This window comes from Osmia lignaria, chromosome 3, assembly GCF_051020975.1.
Source record: "Osmia lignaria lignaria isolate PbOS001 chromosome 3, iyOsmLign1, whole genome shotgun sequence".
Lineage (NCBI taxonomy): Eukaryota > Metazoa > Arthropoda > Insecta > Hymenoptera > Megachilidae > Osmia > Osmia lignaria.
Window position 1 is genome coordinate 11,571,550 of NC_135034.1, and position 18,143 is coordinate 11,589,692.

The 18,143-nt window shown below is 36.9% G+C and overlaps 1 protein-coding gene across 8 annotated transcripts in view; it reads right to left on the minus strand.

Moving 5' to 3' along the window:
- ttk (zinc finger and BTB domain-containing protein ttk) overlaps positions 1-18,143 on the minus strand; it is a 41,016-nt gene that overhangs the window by 4,930 nt on the left and 17,943 nt on the right. For 5 of the 8 annotated variants that reach the window (XM_034332524.2, XM_034332523.2, XM_034332527.2 and 2 more), the window contains one exon: positions 817-6,064. The exons of 2 other annotated variants lie outside the window; for them this stretch is intronic. In XM_034332524.2, coding sequence (XP_034188415.1) covers positions 5,364-6,064 — 701 coding nt within the window. In that variant the 3' untranslated portion in view covers positions 817-5,363. Of the gene's footprint in view, positions 1-816; positions 6,065-9,164; positions 16,300-18,143 lie in introns of those variants that run through there. One more of the 8 variants, XM_034332531.2, reaches the window with a different exon arrangement.

Consider the following 18,143-nt stretch of genomic DNA (forward strand, 5'->3'; position numbering starts at 1 on the left):
AGCGCGCAGGTTGGAAGATGGTAGGGGAACGCAGCGATGGTGGGGGAAAGCGATCCGCCAATCGCTTTCCACTTCCGCTGGAAGTATCGCCAATCAGAGCGACAATGCGCAGAAAGGAACGAAAATGGACTCTCGTGACATCAAGTATAAATATTCCGCGTGAGAGAATTATTTGAGTGTGTAGCATAGGCGCAGCTTAACTCGAATAAAATCTGCAATTTCAACCATCAATATTTATAAATTATAAATCTGTTCGCCAGAAAAACCTAGTGATACACATACATACATATATATCTTGCGTTCTACCAACGAATAAAAGTGGGGAAACATATAAAGTGAAGGCAGCGCATTATGTCGCAAGCTGTATAGCATTTAACGCTCAAATAAAATATAATCTGTATTATGAATACAATAACCGTGTTATCATTTTTTTCATCTCTACGGGGTTTTTTCACTTTTGCATCACCCCGTCCCTCTTCTAACGTGTTACCGTGGTTTCCTTTTATCATTTTTTTTTTTTTGTTTCATTAAAGCCTAACGCATCTTACCGCGCTAACTAAGTTATACCCGACGTGTTACATTAAAAATTAAGAAATAAAATAATAAACGCTACTCGACGATTGACAATTAGCAATAGTAGTAATATAATATTAATATAGAATATCTAGAACTATTACAATAGCAGTATAAAACTAAAACGTAAGAAGTAAGGTAATGTTGTCGCAATGCATGGAAAGTGAAGAAAAGAAGAGTGTAACACGATCGTGTTTCTTTTTTTTAATTGCTTTTTTTTGCACACGTCATTAAAATTAGGAATTTGTATTTTTTTAATTTTTTTTTTTTCATTTTTTTTAGAGATTTTTTGAAGATTCGTCAGTGTGTCGTGCCATTCGAACGATGCAACTCTATCTTTTCTAAAATGTATATATAAATTTTCTCTCTGTTGTAACGAATCGCATACACGCGTTATCGATCACATATTTATCGATCACCAATCACGAATCTAGAGATCTATGGCTGCGATCAAGCAGAACTTAAAGCAAGATTCTTTTTTTTTTCCTACGAAGGATCCTTCAAATTTTGCCAGAAATATCTTGCACAATTTAATAGCGATCGTACAATTCCAACGGATATGCGTGTTTGTGTGCGTGTGTTCGTATTAATATTAATATCAAAGTAAAAGTTACGCTCTCTACGACAATAACAATGATTAGTTGGACGCAAGAGAAAGGATTGTGCGAGAATAGTCTGAGGTTCAGCTAACATTTTCTACCTTTTTCGGTCATCATGCGATTTGCTTTTATCGAACACATTGCCAACACGAATTTTCTGTAAATTGAATGATGGATTATTGAAATAGCGATGATTTAAATTTAATTTTCTAAATTCCAAATTAGAAAATTACAAACTAGTAATTATAGAAATGGGATAAATAACAATAAAATAAAAATTCCCTTTTTAAAAAATATCTCTACTAAATGAAGATGTGTTAATTACCAATTGTAAATGAATTTCTACTAATTAGCAATGTGTTGAATATTAACTGGCTCAAATCACACGCAGATGCACATTCCCTCTCGCGTAATAGACCTCTCTTCACATATACATGTATATATAATATATTCTTCTTTTTTAAATAGCTCTTTGACAACCATCATCATTCTGACATACACGCAATCCATCCACGCTCATTTTCACACGACCCTCTCACGCGTACAACACCGATTCGGAAGACCAAAATACTGTTTTCCGTTCGGTATTCGTTCGAATGTTCTCGTCAAAACTAATATTTAACACGTTTTATACCAACACAGTAAATATATTGATTCCCATAGAAATGACTAAATTATTAACCCAATATTAATAACTCTTAAATAATTACTTATTTCCCCCTTTAATTATCCAATTGTATCCATGTCAATTTGATATTTCTTTTCTTTTTAATACTCTTCAAAGAATTTTTACCAATATAAACATTTTTAAGGAAAACGATGCTAATGAAAATTTTATAAAATTTCTGAATATCGGCAAACGTGTTAAACAAAAGGAGAAACGAGAATTGGAACAGAGTTCGTTGCTTCGGAGACTCGACGTGGAAGTATTAAACGTTATTCCTAGTAAATTCGTAGAACAAGACGGGCTTTTTAAACCAGGGAATATGCAGTTAGTCCGTGTAATATCAAAACTCGACGTTTACCAATAATTGCTCGCGAACCGCTTAATCTTTTATTGCTAAATTACGACTTCGTCGAGAATTATATGAAAAATAAGAAATGCTGTCGAAAGATTCATGACCGAACGAGATGTACCTGTTTATCGTTGCCTTATGTAAAAACGATTCAACGTAACTGCGCCATTGTTTCCCATTGTATCGCGAAACAACGTCGCAGACACGTGAAAACACGTATTTTTCCCACGAACGAATCGGAAAACTTGCATTACAAACAACCGTGCGAACGGTGTGAGAATTATGTGTGATTTCGGTGTAAATTCGACTTGAAAAAAAAAGAAAAACTATGTCTACATCGCGGTGTCCCAACACCGAAAAAAGAAAAAAAAAAAAAATAGAAGAAACTTGTTAACAATAAATGTTATCAAATAATTGATTTCTTTGCAGGTTTTTAAACGAACGAATGAACGAAAAATAGTATAATATACATAATAATATAATATAATAATAATAATAAATCAAAGAGAAAAACAAACGGTCCAGACCCGAACTAACTGAAGGGCCATTCTTTTTTTTTTTTTATAATAATATATACTATGTCTGTATACATATATAAACTTTCTCTATAACTTGTCTGCGTTTGCCTGTGCATTATTAACTTATATACCTAGCAATAATAACCAATTTTATCGGTGCTTGTCCATTATCTAAAAGTTAATAAATTCTTATCAAACAATATATATATATATATATCTATATATAATAATATTAATAGCAATAAACTGTAACGGTGATAATAAAAATAATATTGTTTGCCGCATTAATAGTAGTGCGAGTAATGGTAAATCAATAATGATAATAGTAATAATAATTAATAATTGGTAATAACTATAATACACTTTCCCAGAAAACCTGTACATATACCGAGGCTGCTATGCAGTTTAATTCGTTTCTTTTCTCTCTCTCTCTCTCTCTCTTTCTTTCTCTTTGTCTCTCTAGTTAGGGACTATCTAACAAAACTCTACGAGTCTTTTGTGCTCGCAGCGAATCTATAAACTCTGTGATAAATATACATTTCCGTCTTCTTTCCTCCATTTTTTTGTTTTTTACACTTTTTACTAATACGCACTTCGCTACGCACCATTGGAATCGAATCTGTGTTGGAAGGCTTAGGAAAAAATGAAAAAATAGAGAACAATCTTGACTAAGAAACTCTGCACGCAACTTTTAAGAAATCCGAACGAACGTCCCCCTTTTATATATCATGCCATTGGTAAAAATAAAGAAAATGTGTGTACAAATGAACGGTGTACGTTCAGTTAAAAAAAATATCTTCTTACAAAGGTAAATTAAAAAAGAAAAATAAGAGCTGGTTTGTCTGAGAATATGCAGAGTTTCATGCAGTTGTAGAAGGGACTGTAAAAAGAAGAGAGAACGTAACATTCGTAACCAACGTTTCACATATAAATTGCTGAAATCGAAAATTTGTAAAACAGAAAAAAAGAAACAAAAAGAAAATAGAATCATTCGCGTTAAAGCATCGAAGACGTATATTTTTGTTAAAGCTATCACGGTATGATCTAGAGAAACGGAATTATACTCGCGCAACGACATCCTGTCAGTCCCATTAATCGTATTGCTTACGTTACACTGTATTTGCATAAAAAAAAAATATATATATCAATTTCATACGCAAGCCTCGACGAGAATTATTCTTAAAGAAGAAAAACGAAGAAAAGGCACGAAGTAAGCTCGTCGGTTTCGCAAGGTAATATATCAATCCCTTTAAATATTTGTTCGCCGATATCATTAAATTTGGACTCTTAAAACATAACGAGAGAATTGGAATTAATGCAGACTACGCCCGCGTAAAATACTGCCATGATTTATTCTTCATTTTAAAAAAAGCTTTGTTTCCGGTTACGCGGGCCCGATACGTTACGAATATTCAGCATTGTGAAACAATGGTTTACGTACATCACACGGTACGGTCACGTGCAACTTAGGCTTCCTTTGATCAAGGGAAAATGTAGGGGATCTATATTCATCTACAAGAACAAGGGGTTTCATATTGGTTTCTAGAATATTTCAATAAGGCAAGTAGTGGAAGATTTTCTTATATTTATCTTAACTAAGAGAAGTCTAAATTGCAGCCAAACGTACAATCAGGTGAAACTCGGGTTTCCGTTAGTTAAGAATATAGAAATATTACCTTGTGTCCATATTTTTTAATAACAATAACAAGAGGTTCTATGATTGGCTGTTCTCAGTCTCTTTTAAATCAAAAGGCAATAGAGACTTGTACCCCTACACCTACCCTTAAACAAAAGAAGCCTAAATCACAAGAAAGTGTACATACGCAAACGTAGCCGTCGAGTGTGTCCCTCTTTTAAAAATGTCCAAAAAGGCTTCGGCATCGCTGGCATTCGTATGCAACGCACCGTACACGCCGAGAAGGGACTCGCACGAACAAGGACCGGGGGCGCTAGTGAAGGAGAGACAACAGGCGTAGACGCATCGATCGACTACAAGCATCAGCGCGCTATTGCACAGTTCAAGGATCATAACATAATACTAAATGTACACAGATCACTAGTCGAGTCGTCACGAATAGATACATATATAATTTTTCATTTCTCCCCTATGTTCGTGTCTTCTCCGCGCGATCACTCGATGTCGTCCCGCTGCAACAAGTGTTTTTGCATCCGATCCGGGTCGCGTGGTGTCCTTCTCCAATCGTCCTCCTCCTCCTCCCGACATATCCGCTCGGTAAAACGACTAAATCCGATCGTTATCGCGCCATTTAATAATACCAGATTTATCATAGTCGAACTTACGCGGGGGTGAGATGGGGTTAGGCGATTGGTCCGGCATACACAGAGGGAGTAGAATACGAGCACGCCGCCGCTGCGGGGTGACTAGACTAGGCCGACGCTGAAGAAGACGACGGGTGATACGACGGGTAAATGTGTGCTTTTTTTTTTTTTTATAATCAAACGCGGCCCCGCCTGAACACGGACAACATCCTCGGTTGGAGCCTCGAGGAGATCGAACCTCGAACGTTTCTTTGGACACCGCTGCCAGCGGCTGTTTCCGGTGCCCTTTGCCCGGCATTCTCGTCATCCGTCCTAGCCGTGATGATGGTTCTTCGTGCCGGACCGATCACCATCCCACCACGCCCTCGCGACGCCCGCTAAGGCGAGAGAAAAAAGCCGAAAGGCATCACGCAGTCCTTCGGCATGAAGCAATCGTGGACCGTTTTCATGTGATTCTTCATCTTGTCCGGCCTTGAGAACTCTTTGCCGCAGACCGGGCACGGGAACACCTTCCTCTGGTGGCCCTCGTGGTATAGGAAAGCGTGTCGTTGGAAGCTGTACTTGTTCTTGAACGTCTTCTGGATGTCGAGCTTCGCGCACTCGGTACACTGATAAACACCCTCGGATATCGAGGCGTAACGAAAGAGATTCAAACCCCGGACAGACATTTCGGTAAGCTGTTCCGCGGGATCTTGCGAGTGCGAGGTGGCGCGACGTCTCATCCGTCTTTTCGGTACTTGACGACCCGGTGGCGCGGACATTGTCCCGACCTGACCGCTCGTCGACGAGTTCAGCGTCGGTGCAGGGCTGCTGCTGCTGCTGCTACCCCCACTACCGGCGTTGTTCTGCGCGTTGTTCCTGCCGGTCGCAGGCGATGCCGAGGAACTTCTCGTTGATGTGGTGGTGGTGGTTGTACCGGAACTGGACGCGGTCGTCGATGAGCTCGTTGTGGTCGTCGACGAATTGGTACTAGTCGATTTCGAGCCGGACGTTTCTGTACTAGTTTGATTCCCTGAACCGACGTTTCTTGTCTTCTCTTTCCACGTCTCGCCTTCCGACTTCGTGCAGCCCGAGAACTCTGCGAAAAGATTCGAGTCAGTAAAGAGTTTGCTCTCGTGTTCGAAGAACGCGTGCGCTTTGCTACAACATAAATGAAACATTTCTCGACGTTTCGTGTCGATCTACAGGGAAGGCTGTGAATATCGCATGCACGCATCAAGCTAATGTCAAGATGAAAAAATTATGAATACGACGTCGATGTTACAACGGGTCTACTTGGATAAAATAATTACGTGCAAACAGAAAAAATGTCGATTTGTACAACATAAATAAAGTTTGAATGATAAACACCTGTAAATAATAAATTCAATCGTGAAGAAACATAAATAACGGCTACGCTTATTTTAATAAAGTAAGAACGTGAATGGATGGAGGATCGGGGGATCGGTTTCTGTCGTACGAAAATAAAAATCTCCGCGTTGACGAAAGTAAAATAAAACAAAGTATAATCGTACAATTTCATTTCTTATTCTTTGTTTAAATAAAATTGTGCGACAAAATCTGCCTCTCTTACGTTTCGCGTACTTGTTTTCTATGGATGTGGTACCACGGATGCGGTATATGGACCACGTGTAACGCACGTGACATCGTTAAATCGATGCCAAGGACTCCATCGATTCCACGCTGAAAAATTCATTGCGAATCGTCCTGTGTGCCAACATGAAAAGTAAAACAGGTGACCGAGGACGATCTACGTTCCGTGTCATCGAGCCACTTTTCTTACACGATTTTTCATCAACTTAAAACATTTGAACAGCTTTTTAAAATAAAAATCATCAATATCGTGTATTACTCGATCCACAGAACCTGATCGACGAGAGAAAGAATTTTTAATTAATCGATTCTCTCGACGATAAAGAAAAAGACAATAAGAAATAACGAAAATCAAAGTTAAATGCAACGAACAAACCATGTACATATATATATATATATATTTATCTTTTTTGTTCTTCTCCAAATGTTTTCACTTTTCTTCGTCGCCCGGACAGTAAAAATAATAAATCAACAATACGCGTACGCAACATGCAAAACAAAAGTCCATAAAAAATAATGATAATCGCCGATATCCAGTCGCGATCGCTTTCTCGTGCAAACGATTAATCCGTTCCCCGTTTCATTTTTCTTCCCTTCACGAAAATCGTTACGATCGACAAAGAGGCGTTGATGTTTGCTCGAGGAAGCCATAGCGAAGGAATCTTAATATCTAGATGATCGTCTCGTTGTCATCGGCAATCGTTCGCCGGGTTAGTTCAACGAATGCCGGTGGCCAAGAAGACGAATCCACGATCGCTAAAACGAAACTAAATAAAAGTAATTTTTGGCTAAGAGTAACGGTGCTTCGTGGTGAGTGCGGGAATTCTCGAATTTGGTGTGCGGGATGGATGTATTCGGATGTTCACTAACGAGAAATGTCTACGTTTTAAACACGAGTGTGGAACGTAACGTGAGATTGAAATAAAAAAAGAAGATGAAAAGATTCCCTTTCGGTTCTCCAAGAAACTTATGGCACTTTTATGACGAAATTAATCACCGACGGTCGCTGCACTGATTCACGTTCCACATACGTGCGAACAATAATTAACGCATAATAAACGGAAACGACGAATAACGCAACCAAACAACAACTTCTCTACTAATGCGCTGTTAGTCGTTTGTTGTAATTACCTTTATGTTTCACTTTTCAATGCGATTCGTCTGCTACGTTCTTCGACGAGTTTGTACAATTTGGTGCAACTTAGGCTTCCTTTGATTAAACAGAAACGTAGGGGAAGCGATGGGGTGGATCTACCCCTACCGGGTAGAAATTCGATTGTTAAAACAGTATCGAGATTAATTGATATCAGGACATTGAGGAATAACATGCATTTCTTAGTGTCGCGATATCAATGATGCCACTAACGATGGTCGATCCTTCTCTTTGAACGCTTATCCTTATTCAAAGAAAGCCTAATCACCGCGGTGTACGTACATCGTACATTTAGTAGACGATCCAGCTCACTAATTTCTAAAATCGTTACAACGAACAATCTTGTATGTTTCACGAATCCTTTCGTTCACTATTTTCGAAATCCACCTTTTCCTTCGCAAATGCGAGAAAACGATTGTTGTCGATTGAAAATGAAAATCAAAGGGGAACGACAATTTGTGTCGTAAACGAGAAACAGAAACTGGTGTTGTACGTATTAAATTAAAAAATTAACAGACGATGAAATTTACTAGATTGTTATTGCCAACTAGATGGTTAATGGGTGAGAAAAGCTTGGTACAAGAGATTTGGTCGGCTTTCGTACTAGTTTAAAAAGGTAAATGTCGGATATTCCACGCAATCGTTATCACAAGGAGAAACAATCTGACAATTCGGTTCTCAAACAATAAATTGTGAATCACGCTTTAAACGGATGAACATGAAAATTTTCATTTCCTCTCGCTAGTTTCCACGATACTTCGATGCGCTTCATTTGTACGTTTGGATAATTAACATATTGCCTGCCATTATTTAATACACGTTCCAATAACAATTTTATAAAATTCTGTCAAGTCTTTTCATTTCTTCGTTAATCGATTACATTGAACTTATCTGGTATCATTGGTGATTTCTCATGGCAGTCAACGTGTTAATGGACGACTTTTCGAGATGCGCTTTGAACGTCCTCTTCAACCCTTTGGAATGAAGAATTTTTCGAAGATAGAGAAAACAATGGAAACCGGAAGAAATTTTTCAGAATTTTCAAAATTTTTCATAAATTGAAAATATGACATTACCGATCGTTTCCATTAATTTATTCGATCTCCTAATTAATTAACACCATTTAAATCATTTCGTAACCAAAGGGTTGAAAGCATCGCATAACATCATTTTCTACCATTTCATTTTTTCTTATCGATTAATCGTAAATTAACGAAACATTCTAGTTCAGACAGTTGTCAACGGATCTCGTAAAATCGAGCGGAAACGCGACACATTCTCGTCTCCTAAATCGCGAGCCTGCGTCCGCGTGACACAAAGAAAAAAAAAGAAAACGGACACGCGAATGTATAATTATGAGACAAAAATATTCGGTAGATTACAGCGACACTTAAAAATCCTTCAAATTACAATCTATTGAACACCGTTCATGTTTTTTTTTTTTTGTTTTTTTTTCGTTTTATTATCGATAGTCATAATCAAACAATCAGTGCATATAAAATATACTAAGTCTACCCAGCGTCAGAAAAGACTCGTCTTCTCTAAAAAGTTGCCTATAAAATTTCTTTCTTGCATATTTTTTTTTATTTTTGTTTGTTTCATTTTTATTTACTTATTTATTTATTTCACTCCCTTTTAACGCTCGTTTCACGACAAGGTCTCGCTTTTTATTTGGCACTAGATCCGCGCGCGATCACCGAGGCGCGCCCTTTTTTTTTCCATTTCTTTTTTCTCTTTTTCTTTTTCAAAAAAAAGGGGGGGGATATACACACGCGCTTTTCAGCGCGCCTACGATCGCTGCTTCTTCGATAACAATTTAATTATTTCTTTTTTTCTCTCTCTCTCTCTCTCTCGCTCTCTCCCTCTCTCTTCTTCATCGTCGTTATTTTATGTTCGCTTAAAAAGGCACCAAATCGGGGATTACACCGCTACAATATTATTGGATCCCACTGAAGTACGTTAATTCAACGTGTATATATAAAGTTAAAAGTCAACCACATATCTCGTATGCATTTCTTTCATTTCATTTCATTTCATTTTTTTTTTTTCGTTTTCTTTTGTTTTCTTCATTTACTCTCGTTTTCTGACGCATCATCTCAAAAACTGCAACGACGTTAATAGGTATTATCAACTAGCGCTAAAATATATTCGATATAACTTTTGTTTATATATATATATATAATATATATAATAATAATGATAATAATAATCGTAATAATAATATTAATAATAATAAATCGCAATAATAATATTAATAATAATCATCGCAATAATAATATATATGTACCATCTTTACGCTAAATCGCGTATCTTTTGTATATGTGTTTCTCTCTCTCTGTATACGTGTGTTTGTTGTGTGTACATAATGCGTGTGTAATTTATTTTTGCGATAATAAACTATGATTCTTCTTTCTTTAATATATATATATATGTTTATGTATACATATATATATTTTATATTCAATATATATATATTAAAATCTATCCGATAGTACAGTCTGCTTTTTAAGCCTCGTAATTTACCTCTTTTACTCTCTCTCGCTCTCTCTCTCTCTCTATTCATCTTCCACAGTGATCTCTTGCAAGAGCGATTAATGTCGATAAACACTTGAAAAAGAACTTAGTATAATCGGTATTGACTGGTTGACCCCTTTTCAAATAAAGAGGACGAATAAAAAAAGAAATAAAAGAAGAAAGAAGAAGACAACGAGAACGGTTCGCCATTGCAAGAGCCACGTATAAATATAATATAATCTATGTAAAATTTGCTTATCATTTTTCTTTTCTCTTCTCGTACACTTCCCCCCTGGTACCCACCCGCAATGTCCGTAGACTTATAAATTAATTAAAATATATTCAACACGAAACTCATCAACGAGACCTCTGCGATCCTAACCGCGATTAACGTGAGAAATTCGTCTCTACTTGTGTAATTATAATTAAAAAAAAAAGAAGATCGGGAGGGAAGAGACAGCTGCAGATTCGTAAGAAACGATTCCTTTTTTTTTTTTTTTTTTCTTAATATTTCTCCGTTTAAAATCGATCCCTTAATTCGAAAGAACACAAGATACTCTTCGTTACAAGAAATTTCCTTTATAACGCTTCAACATTGTTTCTTCATCACTATGAACACTTTTTACAATTTGAACACTAAATTTTGTACGAATACAAGGATCTCAATATCATTTAGATTCTTAATCCTTAAAGAACACTCTCCCCCCTTCGTCGAACACCTCTACCTACGCACGTTTCACTGATTGGCAACATGAATTTCCGTTACATCTTCTTCTTGTCTTCCTTTTTTTTTTTTCTCTTTTATTATTATTTTCTTTTTACAACCTTACGATCTAAAAGTTTAACAACATTAAAAAGGCAACGAACGTGAGCGAATGTTGTACGAATAAAATTTTCGTAGCGATCTAAACGAAGATCGTTTGCTAGATTTCAACAATTTTATTTAAGGTATCAGTTTACCCTGATCACGAGCCTTAAGATACCATTTAGAAATTCGATGTAACCAGAGTATCTAATTATAATTTAAAATATTCATTTTTATTATTCATATTCATTCAACGTTCTGCGGCTGTCTTTTTTCTGTTATCTATGGAACAGGGTTTGGCCCAAGTCTGTCCAGGAGGAGTTAAAATCTTCAACAGAATATATATTATGCACACAAAAAAAAAAAAATAAAATAAAATAAAAAACAAACAGATGGTCAACAAATATGCTCAACATTTCGAGCGATTTCTCACGTAAAAGTCGACTAGGGTAAACTAACGCTTCATTCCTTACGGACGAATCAAATTGGATTTCAACCCCGAGCAACCACGGAAGGCCATGTCTGATCGATAAAGTTCGAAATGAAAAATATGGCAATTTTGTTTTCATTTTACCGTTTAGGCGATCCGTGATGCTCTGTTACCATTTTATCTTTTTTACTTTCCTTTCGATACGCGTTATTCATTCATTAGAATCCATCAACGAATCTCAACACCCTCCCGTCTGCCATCTAAAAATTGAGTTAGTCTTAGCCTCTCAGTGATTATCAAATGTGAGTGTAATTACTTTAATTATTATTTTCTTTCCTCTTTGCTTAATAATCGATATATTTATACATATAAGCTGTTTAGCCGCTGCCTCTTTGCACTTTTTTTCTTTCCATTTTTACCATTTTCTCTCTCTCCCTCTCTCTAATGTGTGTATACATATATATATATATATATCTCTATATCAACTATCAGTTTATACTATTATTTTTTCTTTAATATTCACGTCTTGCTTCCGTTAATTTGGACGGGCTTTTGCGTCAACCCATCGCGAACACGATTTCATTTATATTTCACCGAGACCGGCCAGCGACCGCTATTTTTCCCTAAATTTTCAACGAAGAAAAAGAAGAAAGTATCATTTCACCCACCGAAAAAATAATCCACCGTTATTAATCCAGCGGATACTCTTTGGTCCATGATAGTTTATAAAATTCTTTTTTTTTTCCCCTTTTCTTTACGAATAATTGACCTGAGAGCGTACATCGATCTGCGAATCAGCGGCACGGTCCATCATCACGATCAGAAATACTTAAAAAAAAAAAAAAAAAAAAAAAGAAAGAAAAGTATTCTTTTAGCTTCGTTTTCATCTATCGTGTTTCGTTTCATTTTCTTCTTTTCCACCTATTTAACTCTTCTCTAATAATCATTGCTGCCTGTCTAACTAATAAATGTATCCCTCCTCTAGCTTTCTAAAAAGTACGCTTATCTTTTGATCGCGTACGGATGCGTCCGATAATTAATTATTTTTCATTAGTCTCGTCGCTCCGTTATTTTCTCTTACAAACTAGAAATCTTGTTATTTATTTATTTATTTATTTATTTTTTTTTTGTCGTTTTATTTAATCTTTGCAACGCTGCTAGATATCTCTTGAATAACGAACGAACAACACTGGTCAATCGTGGGCGATCGAACGCGTGACCGTAGAATTTACTATTTTCACGGTGCTCTCCACCCCTCTCCCTTTCATCATCATCCGTTTTGTTTCATCGATAAAACACACCCACGCGATTAAAATAACAACGAAGGTCTCCGTTTACGATTAATAATTAATTAATAGGTAGCAGTAATAATATTTATAATAATTATTATTTAATATAGCCTCTAGTCGTCTAATGTCTATGCCCAACTAGTGAAAAAATTTGTATATAAATCGTTTATTTTATTATTATTATTACTTGTTTTTTCATTTTTTTTCCTTTTAAATTCTTATTCGCTTCCTCTCCGATTCATGCGTGTCGTTCATAATTCCTACCAAAGAATTACTATGAACGAAGATTCGACTAGAGAGGATTCGACAAAAAGTGTAAAGTGCAAAATATAGTAAACTACGAATCGTATTTTTTTAGTGCTGTCTCTCACGACTAAGCCTAGATACCATCACTGTAGCCGTATCCCTTTTGAACAATTTCATTTTTTTTTTTTTTTTTTTTTAAATCGACACACGACTGGTTCCAATCAATCACGTTAATACAACGTAACATTTACGTATATGAAACGCTTAAAAACTGGCAACAACTAAGACAAGGATATATATTTTAACAACGATAAATTTCTACGACCCTGGATACGCACATCCTTGTCTTACGTGTTCTTTAGATTTTTGTATATATAATATATATACAAGAGAAAACGAACGAAAAAGATACAGAAAAAAAAAAAAAAAAAATAAAAATTATTATAAAACTACACGATTGCAAATATGATACTAGCAGTAATTTGCAAAATGATCAAACTCCAAAAGGCGTTAATCCACCTTTATGGAATAATAATTAATACCCACTCTGTCGAGTTGAAACGGTACGAATATAAAAGTATACACGATTTCCACAGTGGGTAAATTACGATTCATCCACGTGATAACAATTAATAATCGCCGGTTCGTTAATACAGTTAAACTGGCGACGAAACCCGGCGAATCTGTATTATCTTGTTCAATCGAGTACGGTACAGTACGATATGGCGTTAAGTTACTACTAAAGTGCCTTCAGTCTATCCAATGTCAGTACTATCTTGTATTTGGTGTCGTTAAAACCGTTCCTCTGCAGTCTTTCAAGAAAATTGCATGCCCCCGTTCCGTTTGATAATTTCGGACTGTTCATGTTTATTCATCATTTTTCTTATTTTTTTTTTTTTCATTTACTTATTCTTCACCCCCATTTACCTACGCGGACTTCACCTTCAACTTTGCTCCCTTTTATTACGCTATTTTTTATTATATTAAACTTCGAATCAGGCTCGACACAAACAGCACAACGGCTCAACAACATGGCGAACGGTCATCGTACCCATTTTTTTTTTTTTTTATATATTGCATTTACTCAGTCTACGTGGTTCCCTTATTTTTCTATCTCGTGTGTGCATGTACCGCGTTCTTGCCTCTATTCATTTTTTTTTTCTTTCTTTCTTTCTTCTTATGGTACCTTATGTATGTACGCATTCACATGCGACACACGCGTTTGATTCTCTCCGTTTAAACGTATTTATAATAGTCGCACAAATAGTAAATATACTTCTTTGTTGATTTGGACTCGCAACTTGTTTTTAAATCCGCGATTCAGATACAACACTCCCCCGTCTCGTCGCGTAACTAGGTTGACGCGACTGAACGAGTTACACACCGGTTCGATCATATACGTATAATATATATATATATATAAACTCTTTGTATGCGCATAGATAGCTTCTTCTTCTTTTTTTTTTTTTTTCATTTTTCATCATTTTTCTCGCCCAACTTTCCTCCTTTTCATTTCATTCATTTTGTATAACATCCGCGACTCCCTTAGAGGGATGGAACGCGGTAAAGCTCGTTTGTTTTTTTCGTTTGTAACTAATGCCCGGTTGCGTTTATTTTTTTTTTTTTTTTTTTTCAACGCGCTGATAAATCGACGAAGGGAGCTTTCCAGTTTGCACTTGTAAAAGTGACAAAAGAAACTTTCCGAACGAATCAAGAGAAAACGAGTGTAGCTGCGTTTGAATGACTGGACCGTGAACAACGAGAGGTATTTATTGCATACGATTTGCATTTGATTTTTCACTAGCTGCTACGTTTTTTCCTTTTTGTAATATCATACACACATGACACCGCACTCGTTTCGATTCACGATTATCCAAGTGTTCAACGGAGAAATTGTAATTGAGCTGCAGCAGGCACGTGGTCCGCGATTAAATCCCTCCGGATTATATTATTGCTTAATATTCACCTTCCTTCTTTCTTCTATCAAACGTTCGTTGAATGTATAAAAGAACGAATATATTAACTATCTATGTATCAACGTTTAAAATTTGTACAGTACCGAGTAAAGATTTCATGGGGGAAAGGGATGGTGTGGGAGGATTGAAAATGATATTACTATTTCTAAAATTGAAATGATAATTTTTAGAATGTTTAAGGAGATTTGAATAGAGGAGCTTCTTTCCCCTATAAGGACTCTCCATTCTCGGTACTGTACACTCGGGTGCAACGTAGTCTTCCCTTAGATAAGGATAAAAATGTTTACTTTTGATTCTAAGGGAATCTAACAAAAATCTAACTCTTCCTTAACCAAAGGAAGCCTCCGTTGCCTAAACTGTACATTTGTCTCTATATTTCCCTTACCAATCCTAATGGCCCGTTCGTATTTTTTCGACACCCTGACTCTTTCAAACTTGTTCTCTCTTCTTTCGTTCGAAAGGTGTACATCTTCCAGCCACGAGTTCAACCGGAAAGCCAACGACACGCACGCTGTACCGACGTATCACGTCTATTTCATAGGGCAACGTTCCTCCACCCTTACCACCGCGAAATCGATCAACGATTTTGTTTTTCTTTCAACAATTATCGATCAACCGTAACGATCGTTGGCTCTCTTCTTCGACAGACAGAATTTCGGAAGAGCGAAGGAACGTAGACCGAGAAACAGATGGTGAACGACGACGACGACGACGAACGAGGATTTACTCGGCGCCGACAACGGTCTACCGTTGTTGACCCATACTACTGTTCCCACTGCTGCTAAGACTCATGTGCGGCTTAAGGCTGTGTATGATCTTTACGTGGGCGACCATGTTATCTTTCCGCGTGAACTCCTTAAAACAAACCGGACAAGGATAGTATTTGACGTTAGGCTTGTGTGAGGTGACGTAGTGCCGGCAGAAATTGCTGATGTGTGTGTAGGTACGATGGCATACGGTACACCGGTATACGTCGCCCTCCTTCACGCAGAAGTCCCGTACCGAACCCTCGGTTCTCTCGTTTTCCACCTTAAACGATCCTTCGAAGTCGCTTTGACTGATCTCCGACTCACCGGCGACCAGATTAAATATGGCACTGCTCAAATTGTCTTTCGACACGGACTTTTGTTCCGACTCGGAGTCGGAATATTGCTGTGAATCGTCCATCATGGACGACGCGGTGGTGGCCGACGATGTTTTCCCTTGAAGAGACGACGCGCTGTACTCCTTGCGAAAGCATCGCTCGAAGTTGATGCGAATGTGAGTCGGTGACTGGGAGCCACCGCCACTCGACGTCTCCTCCGAGTCTGAAACGAACAAAGCTCACTCCTTTAAACAGTTCTCAAAGTCCACCTAATTTTTACTACTTTATTTTATATGTGTATATATATGTATATCATATAGATTTATTAATTAGGGTGGAAAGAAAGTGAGTATGCTTTCTAATAGTGAAGAAAAATTACTTTGTTATAAAATTACCAAGGTCGAAGAAATAGTTTCAAGGTAATTTGAATTCACTATTAGAAAAAATGAAGAACTGTTCTTATATTTCGTTTCACCCTAATATCAGGGAGGAGCATTTAAAAAGGATCATCTGAATACCTTTCTGATGATACTGAACATATCTAATCAATCTTACTTGATTTCAGAGGAAACATAATTTAATGTTAATCAATTTTTGTCAGTGAAGGTGTTGAAGAGGCGAAGGAGAACTATGTATAAAACATTATTAAAAAATGTATTAAAACATTCAAGTTACCTTCGTATCTCTGCTGCACCACCACCTACAAAAACCACCCCCTCAAAACCAAGTACCATTGGTCTTACCTATTTTCCATAATCGTAAACGATTCAATTATTCAGACAGTCTATTTTAAACAACCCACCCTGTATTTCTTATTATAATACAGTTGGAACCCCATAATCGCGGACTTGTGTGGCGCCCATTTGGGTGAAGGCCCAAAAGAAATAAATATAAAGAGTACACTATAATTGTACATCGTACTGTTCAGTACAATTTATTTTAATTTTATTAACAATATTATCGTAATTGAATAATGGCCTTTGGAAGGTGATAGCCGCGAATACGAGGGACCGACTGTATACTTATAATAATGTAGACTCTTAAGTATGTCAATTATATTCCATTATATATAGTAATAATAATAAATGTGTATATAAAATAATGTACTGATAATAACGTATATCTAATATTTGTGGGGGGAAGCAAGAGGAAGGGTAGAGCCAGCAAAAAAGAGTCACCGTATTCGAACCGGCTGTCCGTCAAACTCTCTGTCCCATGTAAAGTGTTTTAATGCCGCACCCGCTTTTCCGTTTCTTTTTTTTTTTTTTCTTTTTCCCCACCCTGTGCTTTCGTCGTCATTCCCTCTTCAGATTCTTTCCCTCTCACGCACGCTTTCGCTACTCTGGCTCGCTGTTGATCGCGGCTTTGCCTCGATCCCGTACGGCGCCGATGAGGACCGTTACGGTCCTGTTGCTTCGCCATGCCAACAACAGCATTTCACCGGCACAACGAACCCTTTCTTTCTTTCTTTCTTTTTTTCTTTCTTTCTTACAAATGGATATGCACCATGCACTCTACATCACACTCTCTATTTTTCTCTCACTTTTCATTCACCTCTTTTGCACTTCAACAATCACACGATATTTAACACTTTGACCGCCATAAAATGAATATTTATTTAAAAAAAAGAAAGGAATAATTTATTTTTATTTTCCACTTGAGACGTCGAATCAGTGGAGACCAAAATGGCGGTCAAGGTATCAATTTCGTTCACCCGCGTTCACCCTCAGCCAAACAAGAATACACATGAATGTTAATGATCATGTACACACACACACGAAAATGAAAAAAAAAAAAAAATGAAACAAACAAACAAACCCTCCCATGTTTAAAGATAATCGTCCGTGCGTCCCGTCAAAAAAGTCAAATCGTGATCCATCTTTTAACGGGAAGACGATCCATCGAGATCGAGGGACGCTCGAGAAGAAGCAAACGTATGATTTCAGCTTCGATGCGATTACACACACATATATATATACTTTTTTTTTTTTTTTGACTAGTTATAATCCGCTTTTCGCTTCTGTTACACATCAGATTATTTATCTTTTTATTTATTTCGAACTTTCT